Source organism: Betta splendens, chromosome 22, assembly GCF_900634795.4.
Source record: "Betta splendens chromosome 22, fBetSpl5.4, whole genome shotgun sequence".
NCBI classification, from domain to species: Eukaryota; Metazoa; Chordata; class Actinopteri; order Anabantiformes; family Osphronemidae; genus Betta; species Betta splendens.
The window spans coordinates 12,063,900-12,081,878 of record NC_040900.2 but is presented as its reverse complement, the minus strand read 5'-3'; the positions used below and the strand labels follow the sequence as shown (position 1 = coordinate 12,081,878).

The 17,979-nt window shown below is 48.6% G+C and overlaps 3 protein-coding genes, 1 long non-coding RNA gene and 1 pseudogene across 6 annotated transcripts; 2 read left to right on the top strand and 3 right to left on the bottom strand.

The window, feature by feature from the left end:
• The first annotated feature begins 925 nt into the window (after positions 1 to 925).
• On the top strand, positions 926 to 8,806 carry LOC129603644 (uncharacterized). Of its 2 annotated transcripts, XM_055506030.1 has the most exons (18): positions 926 to 1,108; positions 1,214 to 1,283; positions 1,378 to 1,447; positions 1,955 to 2,311; positions 2,480 to 2,658; positions 2,766 to 3,043; positions 3,484 to 3,635; positions 3,807 to 4,249; positions 4,343 to 4,664; positions 4,796 to 4,870; positions 4,971 to 5,664; positions 5,795 to 6,007; positions 6,098 to 6,372; positions 6,471 to 6,721; positions 6,815 to 7,063; positions 7,152 to 7,906; positions 7,986 to 8,023; positions 8,673 to 8,806. In XM_055506030.1, exons 4-17 carry the CDS (start codon positions 1,958 to 1,960, stop codon positions 8,003 to 8,005), a joined length of 4,260 nt encoding a protein of 1,419 aa, XP_055362005.1. In that variant the 5' UTR covers positions 926 to 1,108; positions 1,214 to 1,283; positions 1,378 to 1,447; positions 1,955 to 1,957; the 3' UTR covers positions 8,006 to 8,023; positions 8,673 to 8,806. The 2 variants fall into 2 exon arrangements, with proteins under 2 accessions (XP_055362005.1, XP_055362004.1); XM_055506029.1 differs by lacking the exon at positions 8,673 to 8,806 and having other exon boundaries at positions 927 to 1,108; positions 7,986 to 8,275.
• LOC129603651 (uncharacterized) lies at positions 2,180 to 3,847 on the bottom strand. 2 transcript variants are annotated; one of them, XR_008693755.1, is made up of 5 exons: positions 3,709 to 3,847; positions 3,466 to 3,603; positions 3,289 to 3,376; positions 2,491 to 2,664; positions 2,180 to 2,314 (listed from the first exon to the last, which is right to left on the bottom strand). It is a non-coding gene; the product is annotated as an uncharacterized LOC129603651 (long non-coding RNA). The 2 variants fall into 2 exon arrangements; XR_008693754.1 differs by having other exon boundaries at positions 3,289 to 3,603.
• On the top strand, positions 8,790 to 10,289 carry LOC121201981 (angiomotin-like). The gene is made up of 3 exons (XM_055505725.1): positions 8,790 to 8,806; positions 8,906 to 8,961; positions 9,053 to 10,289. Exons 1-3 carry the CDS (start codon positions 8,790 to 8,792, stop codon positions 10,222 to 10,224), a joined length of 1,245 nt encoding a protein of 414 aa, XP_055361700.1. The 3' UTR covers positions 10,225 to 10,289.
• Positions 10,290 to 10,860: 571 nt separating this feature from the next.
• LOC114850788 (U6 spliceosomal RNA) lies at positions 10,861 to 10,957 on the bottom strand (annotated as a pseudogene).
• A 1,778-nt stretch (positions 10,958 to 12,735) lies between these two features.
• jkamp (jnk1/mapk8 associated membrane protein) lies at positions 12,736 to 17,740 on the bottom strand. The gene is made up of 7 exons (XM_029140044.3): positions 17,576 to 17,740; positions 16,527 to 16,606; positions 15,773 to 15,927; positions 15,353 to 15,559; positions 14,553 to 14,734; positions 14,395 to 14,471; positions 12,736 to 13,836 (listed from the first exon to the last, which is right to left on the bottom strand). The coding sequence occupies exons 1-7, from the start codon at positions 17,577 to 17,579 to the stop codon at positions 13,618 to 13,620; spliced, it is 924 nt and encodes a 307-aa protein (XP_028995877.1). The 5' UTR covers positions 17,580 to 17,740; the 3' UTR covers positions 12,736 to 13,617.
• Between the last annotated feature and the right edge of the window lie 239 nt (positions 17,741 to 17,979).

The window sequence follows — 17,979 nt, the reverse complement described above, 5'->3', positions numbered from 1 at the left end:
CATGAAGAAAAAGTGGGAGAATGAGCATAGTTTCAAACCTCCAGAAAACAAAAGGAAGCGGAATAAACTTAGAATCTGCCAGCTGTGTGGCCTGCCAAAGCAGAAAGATTATGGCCACAGCCAGCACCAGTCTGAACACTTTTGTGCTCTTTACGCTGGCAAATCTGTAGAGTTGTGGCTGGCAGAGAGGAGGTGTATGGAGTGACCCACCACAATATCACTTGTGTCATTATGTTGTGTGTGTGTGTAATAAAAATATGTTACCTCTAAGTTTTTTTGGTAATTCTTATTATAACAATACAAATAATAATAATTATAATAACAATGATGATGATGATGATGATAATTTGGCTCGTTGGTCTATCTGATTCTCGCTCTGGGTGCCAGACGTTCAGGGTTCAAATCCTGGACGAGCCGTCTCCAGGTATTAATGCAGTCAACGAGTGCCACATAAGAAGCTAACTTAAGCGCTGCCGACCCGTTCAGGGTCTACCCTGCCTCTCGCCCATACCCAGCTGGGTTAGGCTCCAGCGCTCCCGTGACCCCGCATATGGGAATAGGCCGATTGGAAATAGGATGGATGATGATCATAATAATAGCTTCGATCTTTACGAGATGTGCATAAACGCAGCTCCCTCCGGCCACATGGCTAATTTGCATGCATGCGTCACAGGTCACGCCCCAGGTCACGCCCCAACTTCCTCTGTAACGTTCCGTTTTGTCTTCACGACGTCGGGCAAAAACCTAGGACAAAAAGAGCAGGAAACAAAAGGGCCAGCTGGCTGCATCCCGCGGAGACGCGCCGGGCCGTACCGCGTGTGGTGGGCGTGTCCGCGGGTGCAAAAAACTATCCGAACCGTTGCCAAGCATTGCGCCACCTGGAAACCAATCCTCTCTTTCCGGTTGTCCTACATGGCTTGCATCCTAATTGGTCTGTCCTACTTGTCAGCTAAACGATGTAATTGGCTAGTTTTGCTGGACACCGCGAGGAAGAGGCGTCAATTTTATTCTACTTCACTGCCATTCCGTTTTTAAAGACTCAGTCTTTGTCGACATTTCTTTCTTTACAGCGATAAACTTTATTGTGAGTAGCGGACTTTTCACGAAGGTAAGAATGCATTTTAATACACTTGCGAACTCCTTTTCTTTAAATTTTAAACAAGTTCACCTTATTTTTACCTTATTTTTAACGGTTTTGCACCCACATTTTCAGTCTCCTCCACAGTACACGACGTTTTCGACAGTTCTTTATATTTGCTTTTCATTGTCGGAGTTTCACGAAGGTAAGAATGCATTTTAATACACTTGCGAACTCCGTTTCTTTAAATTTTAAACAAGTTCACCTTATTTTTCACGGTCTTGCACCCACATTTTCAGTCTCTTCCACAGTACACGACGTTTTCGACAGTTCTTTATATTTGCTTTTCATTGTCGGAGTTTCACGAAGGTAAGAATGCATTTTAATACATTTGCGAACTCCTTTTCTTTAAATTTTAAACAAGTTCACCTTATTTTTCACGGTCTTGCACCCACATTTTCAGTCTCTTCCACAGTACACGACGTTTTCGACAGTTCTTTATATTTGCTTTTCATTGTCGGAGTTTGCTCCGTTTAAATAAAATTACATCTTCAAACATGCGACCACCTTTTACCAGTATTTTACCTTAATGACTAGATACTTCTTTTAGAGAGTTATTGCTCGTAATTCGTATTCATGTGTCAGGCATCAATGCACAATTAATTGTGAACTACCTAAAATGCACGTTTTCTTTATTTAGAAAAGCTAATTTCTGTATAAACGTTCTATAACGCACTCAGTGTACTCATTTATTATATGGTAAAATCACTATAAAGTAGTAAGAAAATATTAAAAACGCATGCTAGAATATGATAAGACATATAATGTTTTTATTACCGTGTGTACAGCTCATTGTATGTTTCTCTGATTCCTTAGATCATGGACCATCGCCCTTTGTTCCGTGTGCAGCCTTCGTCCACTGAGCTCACTCTCAGGCCCTCACCAGAAGCACTGACGGTGGCCCAGGCCTATCATGGGTCTGAGGCATGGAAGGTGAAGGTGCCTCAGAAGGTGAAGGAGGAGGCGAAAGCTCGCATTCTGCAAGGAGGAGGAGATCCCCACTGCTCCCAGCTGCTTCTCAGCCAATATGAGATCCAGTTTGGGCAGTACCGGGGACAGACCTTCAAGTGGCTCCTGAGTCACGACGTGGGCTACGCTGTGGCCCTGCTGGCCTCACACCAGAAGGAGCGGGAGAGTGGTGACACATCCAGCTCACCACTTATGGCCAACAAGGTGCTGTGGAGTACAACACAGAAATATCTCACTCATCCTAGTACAGTAAAAGTAGAGCCATCATTAGAACTATTATACGGATCCCAACTCACACAGCTCAATCAGAGCAATCATCAAGAAATTCCTATTTCTGTCATAATACACATATTCTGTTCTCCCGCTACACAGGATGCCCTCACCTCCTACAGCAAGCTGTTCCCAGAGGTGATGTCAGCCGTGGAGGGACGCCGTGCCACGGAGGGTTCCAAGTCTGTCCGGAGCCAAGACAAGAAGTTGGTGGAGTTCGGCCCCCACGGAGCCATGACCTACGCCTCCATGTACGAGGCCACGGGGAAAGAGGTTGAGACGTAAGCCTTTGCACAGACAACAAACACCAGTGCAGATGAAATAGTGACATTGAGTCTGTCTGGAACAACCGCGCACACAGTTGTTAGTGATGTTGTTGTTTCTGTAGCTACGTGCAGTGGCTGAGGAAGAAGAAGTGCATCCCAGGCAGCTCTCTGCATGCTTTAAAGACCTACATACTGGGCCGGGACCAGGAGAAGAACCAGCATCCCTCCCAGCAGCCCCAGTGCCCACCATCTGACGGTGTTGTGCTCCCAGTTGCTGTTCCTGCTGCCTCCACGCGTGTCTCTGAAAAGCTGATTTCTTTGTCTTCTCTGTGTGAAACAGCTGCTAACGAGCCCTCAGACGAGATGCTCCTGGCTGCTGCCTTAGAGGTGGAGAGTCAGCGTGAGTTCACTCACACGCACACGCACACATGCAATGGTTATAACCCTTTATCAAATGTAATGATTCTGTGGTGAACGTGTTTGGACCTGATAATAGCTGTTATTCTGTTATTCAGAAGCCTTCTATGGATTAATGGTGTAAAACTGTATGTAAGTTATAAGGTGACTACGAGGTAAGGTTGATGTTTACTGGACCCTGTAGAGATCAGCTGTAGGCCTAACAACCTAACCTTGGTAGATACTCACGCTTCGCTGTCCGTCTGTATGTCATCACATTATGGTATGGTGATTGTTGTTGTCCGTCAGTAGTTTAACTGGCATAGTAAAGTTTGTTCTGTGCACAGAACACAGACATCAGACAGATTCAACGACACGTGTTGTGGAATCTCTCTCATGTCTGAGTATTTGCATGACTTTGATTACTTTTAGTTATTTTTGCAGAGGTCCCATCTTCAGCCTCCACTCCTGTGCCCGTTGATGACCTGGACCTGTCTTCCAGTGGTGACAGCAGCGTCGCCGTGCGGCCCAGGACCAGAGCTGCAGCCGCAGCTGAGGGCTGTCCTAAACCCTCGCGGCCAATTAGTGGCTCAGAGGTGAGACACCCCCCTCCCTCCCTCTGCAGGGCAGCTCCCCCACTGTGCTTCAAATTGTTTGGCTTGTGCTCACCTTTTGTCTGTTTCTGTGGTGAAGTTGCTGCCTGCATCCCCCACTGTGCTTCACATTGTTTGGCTTGTGCTGACCTTTTGTCTGTTTCTGTGTTGAAGCTGCTGCCTCACAGCTGGAGGCAGACTCTGCCGGAGGAGCAGCAGGACTGGGTGGGCCGGGCTCTGTTCACCAGGAACGCCAGGGGCCAGCGTGTCCTCACCACCGACCTTCGCCTCTGGTGGTACCCTCCCGGAGCCCGGCCCCTCTACACCCAGACCCCTGCATCGTCCCACGCCTTCTTCCAGAGGCCGTTCTTCCTGTGGCTGCCCTACAAGATGTGGGCGTGCAGGCTTGTGTGCCCCAGCTGTGACACGAAGCTGACCGGCGCAGGACTGCACAAGACGGTGCGCAGGGTTCTGGACAGGGACGGCTGGTACTTTATGGGCACAGAGTGCCTGGAATGTCGTTCCTGTGGGAAGAAGATGGCCGCCTGGGTCCCGGACATCATCAATCAGTTGGACCCGGGTCACCGGAATCAATTCCCGGCTGTACTCACCTACAAGTAAGTGCTGAGCCTGTGAGACGCCTACATATAAACGTAAAGAGGCGTGTCGGGTCAGGATTTCAACCGTTGACTTGTTGTGCTCCCTTTCAGGCTGTCCTGCCACAAGTCGGTGATCTCGCAGATGAGGCAGCGGACTTTGGGCAACAGTGCGACCCGCCTTCGCAAACAGCTGATGGAGGACCACACAGAGACCTGGATGTCCTGCACTGCAACGTACCTCGGGGTGCTGAAGAAGCTGGGCGTAGCGGGTGCAGCAGTCAAGCCGGTGACTGTCCCACCCCTGCACCCGGTGCCCACCGTGGGCTGGCTCCTCTCCGTCTTTGTCAGGGACGCCCTGTCTAGGCTGGAGGCGACCAAGGCCAGGGTCACGTCTATCTTCGGCAACATTCTGAAGATGGATTCTACAAAGAAGGTCCGTTTTGGTCATCACGGATCAATCCATCTAATTAGATATAATTAGATCTAATTATGATTATAATCTATATAGTTATGTAATTATCAGTGCTGATTACATTTTCTTTCTGCCTATTGTCACACGTCCAGATGACCTCCAAGCTGGCTGGCAAAGCTGCGGGCACTGCAGCGTGGGTGACAAACGTGGGCAACGAGTACGGACAGGTATGTGTGTGTGTGTGTGGGGGGGCATCAGCTTCTTTCCTCTCACCGTGTATGAAATGCATCACTGACCTTGTTGTTCTCTGCTCTCCACCTCTACCAGGTGCTCATGTCCGTCCTCACGGCTGCAGAGGGGGATGGGCTTTTGCCCATGGCCGCAGGGCTGATGCGGCGGTACCGAGAAGCCCAGGTGGCCCCTCCAGCGGTGCTGTACGTGGACCGTGACTGCTGCTCCCTCACTGGACGGACGGGCACATCCGCCATGTTCTCCGAGTGGGACCAGCTGGTGGTGAGGCTGGACGTGTGGCACCTCATGCGACGCTTTGCCAGAGGTGTCACCACTGAGAGCCACCAGCTGTACCCTCAGTTCATGGCGCGGCTGTCCTACGCCATCTACCTGTGGGACCAGGACGACCTGGCTCTGCTGGAGAAGGCCAAGCGCGCAGAGGAGGGCAGAGATTCCTTCATCCGTCTCTCTGCCAAGGAGCTGGCGCGTCACTGCCGCCGCTACACGCGCGGCGCGGCAGAGACGGAGAGGCTGATCCAGGAGCTCCTGGATCAGTTCTGGGACCTGCGAAACGATCTGGGCGTCGTCCTCATAGATCATGAAAGGATGGAGGCGATTTGGAGCGTGCAGCGTCGTCACCTGAGCTGCATCCAGGATCCCCCGGGAGTGGCGCTCTACACTAAGACGGGGGAGCTGACCAAGGGAGGGATCCGGCTCCCCGTCTACCGCTGCGCCCGAGGATCCACTTCACTGGAGTCCTTCCACCTTCACCTGAACCGCTTCATACCTGGTGAGAAACAAAAGGGGAAACAAACGGCTGTTTAGTTTTTTTCTTCTTACTAGTGTTGCGTTGTTGTGAGATGTTGAAGTTGAGATTGTTTTCCTAATAGTGGAATTTTTTTGTCTCTCCCTGTCTCCAGGCACGTCAGCCAGTGCCCTGCACTTTCAGGTGTACTTGCTGGAGGGCCTGGTACGATGGAATGAAGACCGCGGCAGAGCTTCAGTGGAAGGAGCCCAGAGGCTGGTCCCGCGCTGCTACGATGCCCTGCTGCAGGATTACCTCAAGCAGCTGACCCAAGAGTTTATGGGTATGACGCTGGTGGAGACATACACCCAGCCTGGAGAGTACACAGGTAGTGGACTGGAAGTCACAGCATCACACCCCGAGTGATGAGTACATGAGTGAAAACATGTAAACTCATGTCGCCTTGTGTTTCTTTCAGGTGAGCTGATTGGGGTGGAGTACCTGTTTTCCCAGACGGGTGCCGTGCTGGAGGATTTGGGCCGGGATCCAGACGCTCCCGACGGCCTGGATGAGGCTGACGTGGAGGTTGTGGATGATGATGAGGGGGAGGAGGACGAGGGGTTTGGGGAGCTTCAGGACATGCAGTTTCTGCATGACCAGCCGACACCTTCAGCTTCAGCTGACACCGACCCCGTCTCACGGGAAGAATCCGCTGTGGAGACGGGAATGGATGTCGCAGAGGGTGACGGCCCTGTAGGTGTAACACATTAGACATAACCCAGCATTTGACTGTGTCTTTTTGGTTACGATGTGGATATTTATTCCATCTTTTTATTCTTTTGCATTTACAGGATGCACTTGGCCCAGATGGGCGTAGCGGGTACCAGCACGTCACCGCTCTGGCCCACGCCCTAGTAGAGCTGCGTCATCACACGTATGCGACACAGCTAAAGGCCAGAGAGATCATCGCCTTGTGGGAGAAGCTGCTGGATCATGACAAGGAACCAGTTGCCTTCCCCCCGCGCCACCAGGAGCGGTTGGTGACAGGCAGGTTTAAGAGCTCGCGGTCAAGCAGCATTGCCGGCGTGGACAGCGTGCAGCGGTGAGATTTCAATCATAGATATGAGTCATCAATATTAAATGTGTCTCCTCATGTCTGTTCTGTCCTTGAACGCTGGGTTCTGGTTGTGTGCAGTTCCTTTCTAGGCAAAGGTGCGGGCGCTGCTCAGTCCCCTAAGGTCAGCAGGCTGGTGGAGGCCATCTTCCTGGAGCTGTGTGACGTCCACAGTGAGGGACGTTCACTGGGCGGGGTCCGGGTCAGTCGCTGGGCTTCCGTCCTGAGGGACTACAACACCATCCGGGACGTTGTAGTCAGCTGCCCCACGCTGATGACCAACACCTCCATCCACCTCTACAACGTCAACCAGAAGACGCTCCTGCAGTGGTAGGATCCATCTCACCTCACTGGAACTGTAGACGAGGCAGCAGATGATTGAAAGCTGTCATGATAAGGGATGTTTGTTTTTATCCAGGCACACAGAGAGGAGCAAGGGAATGAGCACCACCTTCCTCCTCAGTACTGTCCCCGGACCAGGCGGACCTGCTTCTGGTACTCAGGGTGTCCCATCACAGTCTCTGAAGGTGAACCCTGTGCTACCTCAGAGGCCGTTGCAGCACCCACAAACTGAAGACACCTCAGGGCTGGCAACCACACACCGTGGGCCTGTGGCACCGGCCCTGTATGACCTGATTGTCTCTGCTGCCATGGCTTCTGAAGCATCAGCTGCCACCATCACTGCTTCACCAGACACAATCACCACTACCACCCACCATGCCATCTCCATCACCGCTGCTGCACCTGCTGCTGCTGCTGCTGCTGCTCCTGCTGCTGCTGCTGCTGCTGCTCCTGCTGCTGCTCCTGCTCCTGCTCCTGCTCCTGCTCCTGCTCCTGCTCCTGCTCCTGCTGCTGCTCCTGCTCCTGCTCCTGCTCCTGCTCCTGCTCCTGCTGCCGCCGCCGCCGCCGCCGCCGCCGCCGCCGCCGCTGCTGTTCCTCGCTCCACAGCCTGGCAGAGGAGGATTAGAGAGGAGGAGCTGCGTCGTCAGCGAGAAAGGGGTCTCCCTCTTAAAGAGAGGAAGATCTTTACACACTTCCGCTGTGGCCGCTGTGGTCAGCCCAAGACCAAACAGTATGGCCACAGCCGTTACAGGGGAGAGTTCTTCTGTGCCACATCGGAGGGTCGCTCTGTGGATGACTGGTTGAAAGAGAAGAGACGACTGGACCCGAAATGTAGGTCTTTAGATGATTACATTTCCTTGTGTGTGTGTGGAGCGTCTGTCTGACCTCTGATCTGTTTTATTCTGTACAGACCAGCAGCCGCCCAGGTGAAGGACAATCCACAACAATGCACGTGACTCCTTTTAATCTTTTTTCTAATTGCAGGACACACCAACTTGACGTGCAGCATAGTGTCACTTGTATATAGTTTGTGTAATTTTGCTTATATATATTTTGTGTGTATTTTTAAAATCTATCTAATTTTAATAGAGTATTTTGTTACAAATTTGTAATGTACATAGTTTAATTTTACTGTTGACAATGTTCTCAAGCTAATTTAATTGATGTTTTTGTTACATAAAAAATCTTTTCAAAGGATCAGTTCAGTGTTGACATCTTTTCTTTGTAATTACATAATGTATAATTTATAAATCTGATGTGAACCAGGTTAATTATGAGGATCGAACATGATCGTATTGATCCATCATGCCACATCTAGTGAGAGAGTAGAACATTTGATCAGATCTGTGTGTCCCTCACTGACAGCTGTGTGACAGCTGTCAGACACTCGCCCAATCACCAGCTCCCGATCACTTCACCTTGACACTCGCCCAATCACCAGCTCCCGATCACTTCACCTTGACACTCGCCCAATCACCAGCTCCCGATCACTTCACCTTTATTCCAGGGAGACGATCGTTCAGGGTAAAAGGCCCATCTCCTGCCGACGGCCCCAGGTGGTCTAGGCGGCTCACAATACACATTGTATGTCCTGTAGGTGTGACTCTGTGGGGGGCAGGTAGGAGCCCCATAAAGGCTGCCTGGATGAGGCTGTTGGTCTAGTCAAGGTCTAGTCTCAGGCTGCAACAACTTTGGGGAACTCCACAAAAAAGAAATGGAAAACTTTGGAAGGTGAGGTCTAACTGGATTCTTTATCTTCTTCTTTTTGCTATCAACTGTATATGTGTTCAGCCCTTCATTAATCATTACATGTTGAACTATTATTTACAGAACAGCACCTTTGATAAAACACATAGAGAGAAAAAGGAGCCAGGAGTATACAGAAGGTTTGTATTTTTTTACTGCACTCAATATTAACTTGTATTTTTCATTACATTACAGCAATGATGTGATTGACATGCTTCTGTTTTTACTTAGAAACATCAAGGGTATCTTCTGAGGACGAATCCCTTGCCTGGCACTCCCCATGGAGATCATCATCCTCCTCACCCGCCACAAGCACTGCCAACATTGCTCTTCCAGAGGCTGCCACCACCGCTGCCGCCGCCAACGCCACCGCCGCTGCCGCCGCTGCCGCCGCAGCTTCACTACAAGAACATGCTGCAACCACTGATTCACCAAAGGGTGCTGGGGCCGCAGCCGCCGCCGCCGCCGCGGCTGCCGCCGCTGCATCAGCTGCCTCGGCAGCCGCCACCGCTGCTGCCGCCGCTGCATCAGCTGCCTCGGCAGCCGCCACCGCTGCTGCCGCCGCTGCATCAGCTGCCTCGGCAGCCGCCACCGCTGCTGCCGCCGCTGCATCAGCTGCCTCAGCTCCCTTGGCTGCCGCCACCGCCGCTGCATCAGCTGCCTCAGCTGCCTCAGCTGCCTCAGCTCCCTCGGCTGCCGCCACCGCCGCTGCATCAGCTCCCTCGGCTCCCTCGGCTCCCTCGGCTGCCTCGGCTGCCACCACCGCCGCTGCATCAGCTCCCTCGGCTCCCTCGGCTGCCTCGGCTGCCACCACCGCCGCTGCCTCGGCTGCCTCGGCTCCCTCGGCTGCCTCAGCTGCTGCCGCCACCGCTGCTTCCTGTACCCGCCACAGTGGTCCATCACGGATGACTGTATGGAGAAGAAAGAAGGCAAAACAGGAGGATGCAGAAGCCTTAAAAAAGGAGGAAGGGCGCCAACAACAGCCCCAAGAGGAGCCCCAAGAGGAGCCCCAAGAAGAGCGCCAAAACCAATGCCGACATTGTGGACTTCCCAGGACCCTGTTGAAGGGGCATGCCTTTTACAAAGGGCATTTCTACTGCACACACACTGCAGGGCCTGGGGCAAAGTCTGCCAATGAGTGGCTGAAGGAGCAGGAAGAAAAGGAATCACCAAAAATTCCCAGGACAACTGCCTTCACCATGAAGAAAAAGTGGGAGAATGAGCATAGTTTCAAACCTCCAGAAAACAAAAGGAAGCGGAATAAACTTAGAATCTGCCAGCTGTGTGGCCTGCCAAAGCAGAAAGATTATGGCCACAGCCAGCACCAGTCTGAACACTTTTGTGCTCTTTACGCTGGCAAATCTGTAGAGTTGTGGCTGGCAGAGAGGAGGTGTATGGAGTGACCCACCACAATATCACTTGTGTCATTATGTTGTGTGTGTGTGTAATAAAAATATGTTACCTCTAAGTTTTTTTGGTAATTCTTATTATAACAATACAAATAATAATAATTATAATAACAATGATGATGATGATGATGATAATTTGGCTCGTTGGTCTATCTGATTCTCGCTCTGGGTGCCAGACGTTCAGGGTTCAAATCCTGGACGAGCCGTCTCCAGGTATTAATGCAGTCAACGAGTGCCACATAAGAAGCTAACTTAAGCGCTGCCGACCCGTTCAGGGTCTACCCTGCCTCTCGCCCATACCCAGCTGGGTTAGGCTCCAGCGCTCCCGTGACCCCGCATATGGGAATAGGCCGATTGGAAATAGGATGGATGATGATCATAATAATAGCTTCGATCTTTACGAGATGTGCATAAACGCAGCTCCCTCCGGCCACATGGCTAATTTGCATGCATGCGTCACAGGTCACGCCCCAGGTCACGCCCCAACTTCCTCTGTAACGTTCCGTTTTGTCTTCACGACGTCGGGCAAAAACCTAGGACAAAAAGAGCAGGAAACAAAAGGGCCAGCTGGCTGCATCCCGCGGAGACGCGCCGGGCCGTACCGCGTGTGGTGGGCGTGTCCGCGGGTGCAAAAAACTATCCGAACCGTTGCCAAGCATTGCGCAGGGGCCATGCTAATCTTCTCTGTATCGTTCCAATTTTAGTATATGTGCTACCGAAGTAACACAACATCTCACTGAAACCCACCCCTACTTATAGGAGCTATGTCCAGCAACACGCTGGATTATGGTGGCGTAATAATGCTAAAGGTTTGAAGTGCCAAGCAGCTTCTAGTGGCCTTAACAGGCTATAAAATATTGGTCTATACAGACATTCATGTTTTCAGAGATCTGTGTCTGTTAGGACACATTCTGACCCAGGTTTACTGCGATCTTGTCCTGTCTTTGCGCTCAGGAGCTCACGGGGCTCATGGGAAATATTTAAATCAGCCCTTACGTCAGGCGCTCACGATTGGAGGACTGCAGGTCATGGAACAAAAGATTCACTCATAGCTCCTCCTCCAACAACTGCCGCCTGGAACCTCACGCAGAAATGAGGGTGGGGGAGGAAGCGGTAGGGTGGGGGTGGGACACACACACACACACACACACACACACACACACACACACACACACACACACACACACACACACACACACACACACACACACACACACACACACACACACACACACACACACACAGGCGGCACACGATCCTTCACCTTGTATTTTCTTCACCAGCCTGTGCTCAAACCTCACCTGCAGTTTTTCAGTGTCACCAGCAGATGTCAGTCTGTGACCACTATTTGAAACAGCAGCAAATGTGAAACTTCAATGTTCGGTGTTGCCGCACTCACAATAGCACTGCTCTCTCCCTGCAAACAATTTAACGTCCTCGATTGAGCGGTTTCTGTCAGACAGCTGTGCACTCTCACATCTTCTAATGCTCCATGTTTCCTCCTGTGACGACTTAAACTGTTATGCGCAGCGACCAGCAGGTGGCGACAGAGCGCTTTACTGCGCACTGTTTGTGCGTGTGTGTTTTAATTTCTGGGCCGTTGAGGGATTTCTACTGGACAAAAACACGAGGACTGTACCCAGGGCTAAACACTGACTAAACAATTCATCAAAAATAATGAATATAAGTTGAGCTCCTATTTTAAAAAAAGACAACATGAGTAGAAACACGAAACCTCGATAATCGCTCATGCGATTAGATGAACGTGATATATGACGAGTGTAAAATAAGACTACTGACTTTCAGTTGGTGTTGAATCGCGTCTGTAGTTAGTGAGCGATCAGCGATTCGCACAGTCAATCTTATCTTATTAACCCTCCGGCTTTATGATATCCTCCACACTATGCACTTGAACATAGAAAAGTGATGATCACCCCTACACACACCACCCCAACTCCCTCCCTCTCACACACACACACACACACACAATCATCATCAGGTCCCCCCAGGACAGAGTAGTGCGAGAGTGGAAAACACCATAAAGATGATGCCAGCGTAACACAGTATGTGATATCTAGTGTGAATGAAATCAAGTCCAACTTCCAACTTCATTGCAGCTCATTGGTACACACACCTGCCAGAGACAGCCCACCGACCTGTGGTACTGTTCCACAACATCCTTGATGTTCTTGATGAATCCCTGATGGTGTGGCCATCGACCCGACCTGGCATAAGGATGCATTTCAAGGGAAGCCTGTTCCTAACAGAGCTGGGAACGCTTTGGTGACTCTTCTTTTTCAACGGCACCAGCACATTCCCGCACCCAGCCTCTGCCAGTGTGGTTAGGAGGAAATGGACAGAAAAGGACGCTCTGAGCCACTTGAAACATCAAAACAAGTTTGAGATGCTGCAAATGTGATGCCTATATTTGTAGTACATGTGAGTGTCACATGCGTCCATAAATATTCAAATACACTAACAGCAGACATGAACCCACATCTGCACTTGTTTTCAGGCAGGTTGCACTTTACTTCGTAAAAGTAGCTTGAGACATGTTTTCACAACAGTTTGCACAAATATTCCAATAAAGGAGGGAAAGAAACAGCCCATGAATTCCAGCTCCAGCCAAGTAGAAGCTGGTTGACCAGGCCTGAAGTGATGGAAGCGGTGAGTTGCGTGTTTCAGACTTCACTGAACACAGCAGAAGCAGCTACTGCTGTTATTTACTCAACATGATTTACAACTACTTACATATTTACATTAATGTACAGACATTCATCAACTCACAACTGACTGAAGGCATCTTCCATGATTACATCTTGGATCAGAACCAGCAGACAGGTGCTTCTGTTCTCCCCCATCCATAATCCCGAGAGGCTTTTGTCTTCATATGCATGAACATGTAACTGGATGTTTAAATTAAAAAAAAAAAGTTTTTGTATTTGTTTTGTTTTGGCTGGATGTGGCTAGATTCCACTTGATCACAGCCAGAAGTCTTTCTTTAGCCACAACAATGATTAATTATGAGAAAATGTACAATATTCACACATGGACCTCTAAAGCAAATGCGTTTTTTAAGCTAAATGTGACCTTTAAATTAAGTGACCTACTCTAAAAAAAAGGATTTCAACATGCCAGCATTCAAACATAACTACAGCTGCACAAATAGGCCTTCCATAGGAAGCCTTGTGGGTTTGATGATCAACAAATGACCACTTATGAGCAGTGAAATCAGATCATCTGTCCTGTTTGCATTAAAAGACAGGCATAATAAATAGATTGTACCGTTTTAAATAAGTATCACTGAGCTGTTTGATGTTGACAGATAATTTTAAGACAATTCCTCCAAATGAATTGGTTGAGCAGGTTTGGTCTCATCAAGTCGTCTTAGTGCCCGGGGCCGCCCTCAGACAGGATGCGGCTGGGCTCGGTGAACTTGGCTGTGGTGATGTAGAACAGCGCGGGTCCCGGCACGAGGGCCAACAGGGGCAGGTCCTGCCGTAGGTTGTCAAGCCGCGAGATGGAGATGATGCCGTATGCGTGGAGCAGCCAGTGGCTGAACAGGACGACCAGACGCTTTTTCTTTACAAGCAGGTTTTTGAAGGACTGATGGAGGGGGCGCACAAACACACACGGAAAGTTATAGTTAATGTCACTGGAGATCAGCTTCCAACACATTAAAAGCTATGTGATCATAACATACTGGTCATACACAGAATAAAGTTTTGGGGCCTGTAAAACTCCAGCCTCTAATATCTATATTGATCCTTTGATGTGAACAATTTCACAGCAATAAGTGGCTTCCTTAACTTCTTTAACACGTAATTATATGTTTTCTGTAGTTGTTACAGTTAATAAACATGCAGCCTCAAATTAAAAACAGTAGCAAATATGCGACAATAACTGTTTAGGATTTAAAGCTACAATGTGCAGCTTTGGGGCATCACGCTACCTGTAGTCAAGCCCTAAAAAGCAGTGAGACCAAAGCATCAAACACTGACAAAACCACAAATTCATGAGTCCCTCAGCCTTATATGTGACACTTCATACAATAGGTTACTGTGCAGACCTCACCTAGAATTATAATTATGGCTTCAGAGCATTGAGAAATTCATGAATTATGTACAGCGACAGGTGTGACAGGTGGCAGGTTAGCTTTGTTACCTGGATTTCGGAGGCGGACATGTAAACGGCCAGTGTGACCAGGGACAGGACCAGTATGATGTAGGGAAACGCATAGTCTGAAAGAGAATGCGTCAGTCACAGCAGCACCAGTCAGCCTAGGTCATGAAGCATGATACGATCACAGGGGTAGAACTCACAGAGCAGCCCTCCGCCCACAGCCTGCAGCACGGTGAGGACAGGGAAGAAGTACAGAGCAGCATAGATGCTCTTAAAGCGGTCAGATTTACCCAGACCGCACGCAATCTTCTTCACGAGCAGCGGACGCAGCAGCATCATGAGCACCAAGCAGAAGGCGTAGTAGATCAACACGATGGTGTAGCTGAAAAACATGAAAGCGTTCACATGACACCAGAACATCCGGGTTCTTGCAGAGCAAGGAAGACACTAAAGAGCACACAAATGACGGATGAGTCTGTAACACGAGGCAGACCTGTCTCGGTGGTCAGGCTTCCTGGGGCACATTGGAGTCACTGTTTTAGTGTTAGGGAGAGCTTGAGGAGGATGACTGTCCTGGTGGACGACATCTTACCTGCCATGGTCCATGAGGCCTGTTTATAGGCGGTCGTCCTCTGGTCTCTTCAGATTATTATCATCACTGTTATTGTTGTTGATTATTATCATTATGGTGGTTGTAAAAACAGAAACATTAACTCAAGTGGGAATATCTTATTGGACCTGTTTGCTTGACTCCCATGGTCACGGTGGTCCCATGTTCACAGTCACACAACCAGCGTGGGATCTCTGTTATCATATAACAGAGGTCCTTTTGTGTTTCTTTATCCTGAACTCCTAACACACTATACCTACATTTTAATATTGTTTGACGTCATTGTTTGATATTGTGATGATGTAGATAGTGTTACATTCTCTATGACAGGTTTCTCCAGAAGTGTAAATGAGATGAAAGACAGCAGTACAGGCTGACCTCAGTACTCACAGCGGGTAGACGGCCTCCTGGGTGCAGTGTAACGTGTTGACATAATCTGGACTGGGGTTGTATAGCATGGTGTACCAGTCCGACAGCATCTGGACTCGACAGGATCGGATGCCGAACATTCCCACGGGTTCTGTGATGAGCACAGTGACCACTGCTGACGCGCTGCACTCCAACATGGCTGTGACATGCTGCAGCAGAGCACTGGAGCTAAACACAACAAAAAGGTTTATGTTCAAATCAAGTCTAAAAGTCATGTACAAATCATACAGCTCCACTCAGGAACTACACACATCTCAGACAAGATGTGATGAAACAGGACACACCTGACTGCATTCTAAACACCAGAGTAACCCCCTAGAATATGTTCTACCAAGATGATGAGTGTAGTGTTTTTCACATGAGGCCAATGTGTAACCTTACCTCTTTTTCCCGGAGTACCACTCAATAAAGAACCAGTGCAGCACTAGCGGTAACATGGCCATGAATCCCAGATAAAGCCAGTCATAAAGATCTGGGGACCCATTGCAGCGTTCGCAAACCTTCTGGAGGTTGGCCCGTTCCCCACGTGGACAGACCTGTCAGGACACACAAATAACAAAACCTCATGAAGCCCCAGGTTTCATACTTAGAACTTTCACTTTCAGTTTTTACTTTTCCAATGGGCACAGAATTTCAAACCGCATCTGCCAGCATGATCACGACATTATGGTCATTCACACTAGTTGTGATAGTTACCTACTTTTATCACTCATGTGCGTTTACACCAAATCTCTATTGTTATATAATCATGCCTGAAAACCCCAAAATATCTATTTTTATGGCAACCTGATTATGAGCATTCTCATTGGTCTCAATAGAGTCACATATAGCTTACAAGCGTTTGCAATAATGAGCCAAAAACCGAGCCTAAGCCAGTTGGAACCCTGTTAGCAGGGTTTAGGCAACTTTCGCAAACATCACAAACGTATAAAAATTAATGAGACAGGAGTTTGACATATAGCACGTGGCTGACGACCTTTAGACCGAGGCCCAGATCTGCCATGAGGCTGTCATCCTACAGACCTTGCCATCAGTTGCATTTGAATCTTGCGACTGTGGCCTCATTTGGTTATAATCGTATTGTTATAGGATAAGTGGACAGCAGACAATGCACACCGCAGCATTTAGTACTCACACCACACAGTCCCTCCACTGATCCATTGACCATCATCCTGCCACAATACAGGCCCGGACATGTTGCGCTCATAGTCAGAACTGTAAAAACAAACAACTACAATTATTTGTTGTACAGGTGCAGAAGTGTTTGTACAGATAGGCTCAGTCTTTTGGTTAAAGTTACATCCCAGATTATGGGGAATGTCAGTTGTTTAGTCCCAAACTAAAGAGTAAATTAACATTCATCAGACATCCAGTTCCTTGGAAAAAAATCAGTCCTAGTTGTGTGGTGGTGGTGTGGGCAGAAAGTGAATAAAGGGGTCGAGCAGTTGCCCTGTAGTGGTTTCATTCCTTTATTTAACTTCAGTTATTCTATAAAGGACCATTTTAATGGAGAGATTTAAAAAGTACATCCCGAGCTTACATTATAGCGACAGCCAGGTTACACAAGGCATTCGCTTGTGTAGTTTGACAATAACTACTACTCATTTCAAAGCATTCTCACTCCTCACTCATGACGTTGAAGTAATATATATTAATCTAACAGCTGCAATGCTTCCATGGAGTCACTTGTCAAAGAGCTGAGTGTAAACTGCTAAAGTGTAGCCTTAACTGTTGTTATATCCTAACATGTGATGAAGCAGTTAAAGCTGAGGGGACGGAGATGAAGATTCGAACATTCTTGCAAAACAATAAAGCTCGTTTGAGGAGAATATCTGCTGTTGACTTAAATCCAGTATGTTAATATAGTAGTGAGAGCATCGTTGAAACAACGCGTTTTACGGACAAATGCAGATTGAACAAACGTGTGTATAAAATGTCAGGCCGAGAAAAAGCTTTTTTATGGCCGAACCACTAGCACCAGCAGTTTAGGTTTAGTAGGTAGACGTTTGAGAGTCAGAAAATCTCCTCAAAAAACGCCGAGTTCTCGAAAACGTCCCTATGGTCCCGTGTAGATGTTACGTCCATATAAATCTGAGTGTAACCAGCTAGCGCTACCTGTGCTAAACGGAAGTTGCTAGCTGCTTAGCAGCCAACGCTACCCCAGTGAAATGAAGCTTAACTTACCCATCTGAGCCAGCAAATAGTGAAATGATTATTCGCTAATGATTAAATGATTATTTTGCTTGTATGCGCCAGCGTCTATGGTTGACATCTAAACCGGATGAGGAAACACGGCGAATGGCTCGAGGCAGCGTCTGCAGGCTGAATTAGCGCCACCTAGCGCCAGCTAGCGTCCTGTGCTGAGGCGGCGCTGAACAAAATCTGAAGAGAGAACTACGAAAGTCAAAACAATGAAAAAAAAACGAACTCAAGCAAATCAATAAAAAATTCACGTGTTCAATCCAGTAAGAGAAATCAAATACGTAAAAATCGATGATTATAACACCGTGGTCAGAGGAAGTCTAGCATTCATTATCCTACTATAATTTTTTTATGCGAATAAAAAAATTAGACATTTGAAGGTCTGT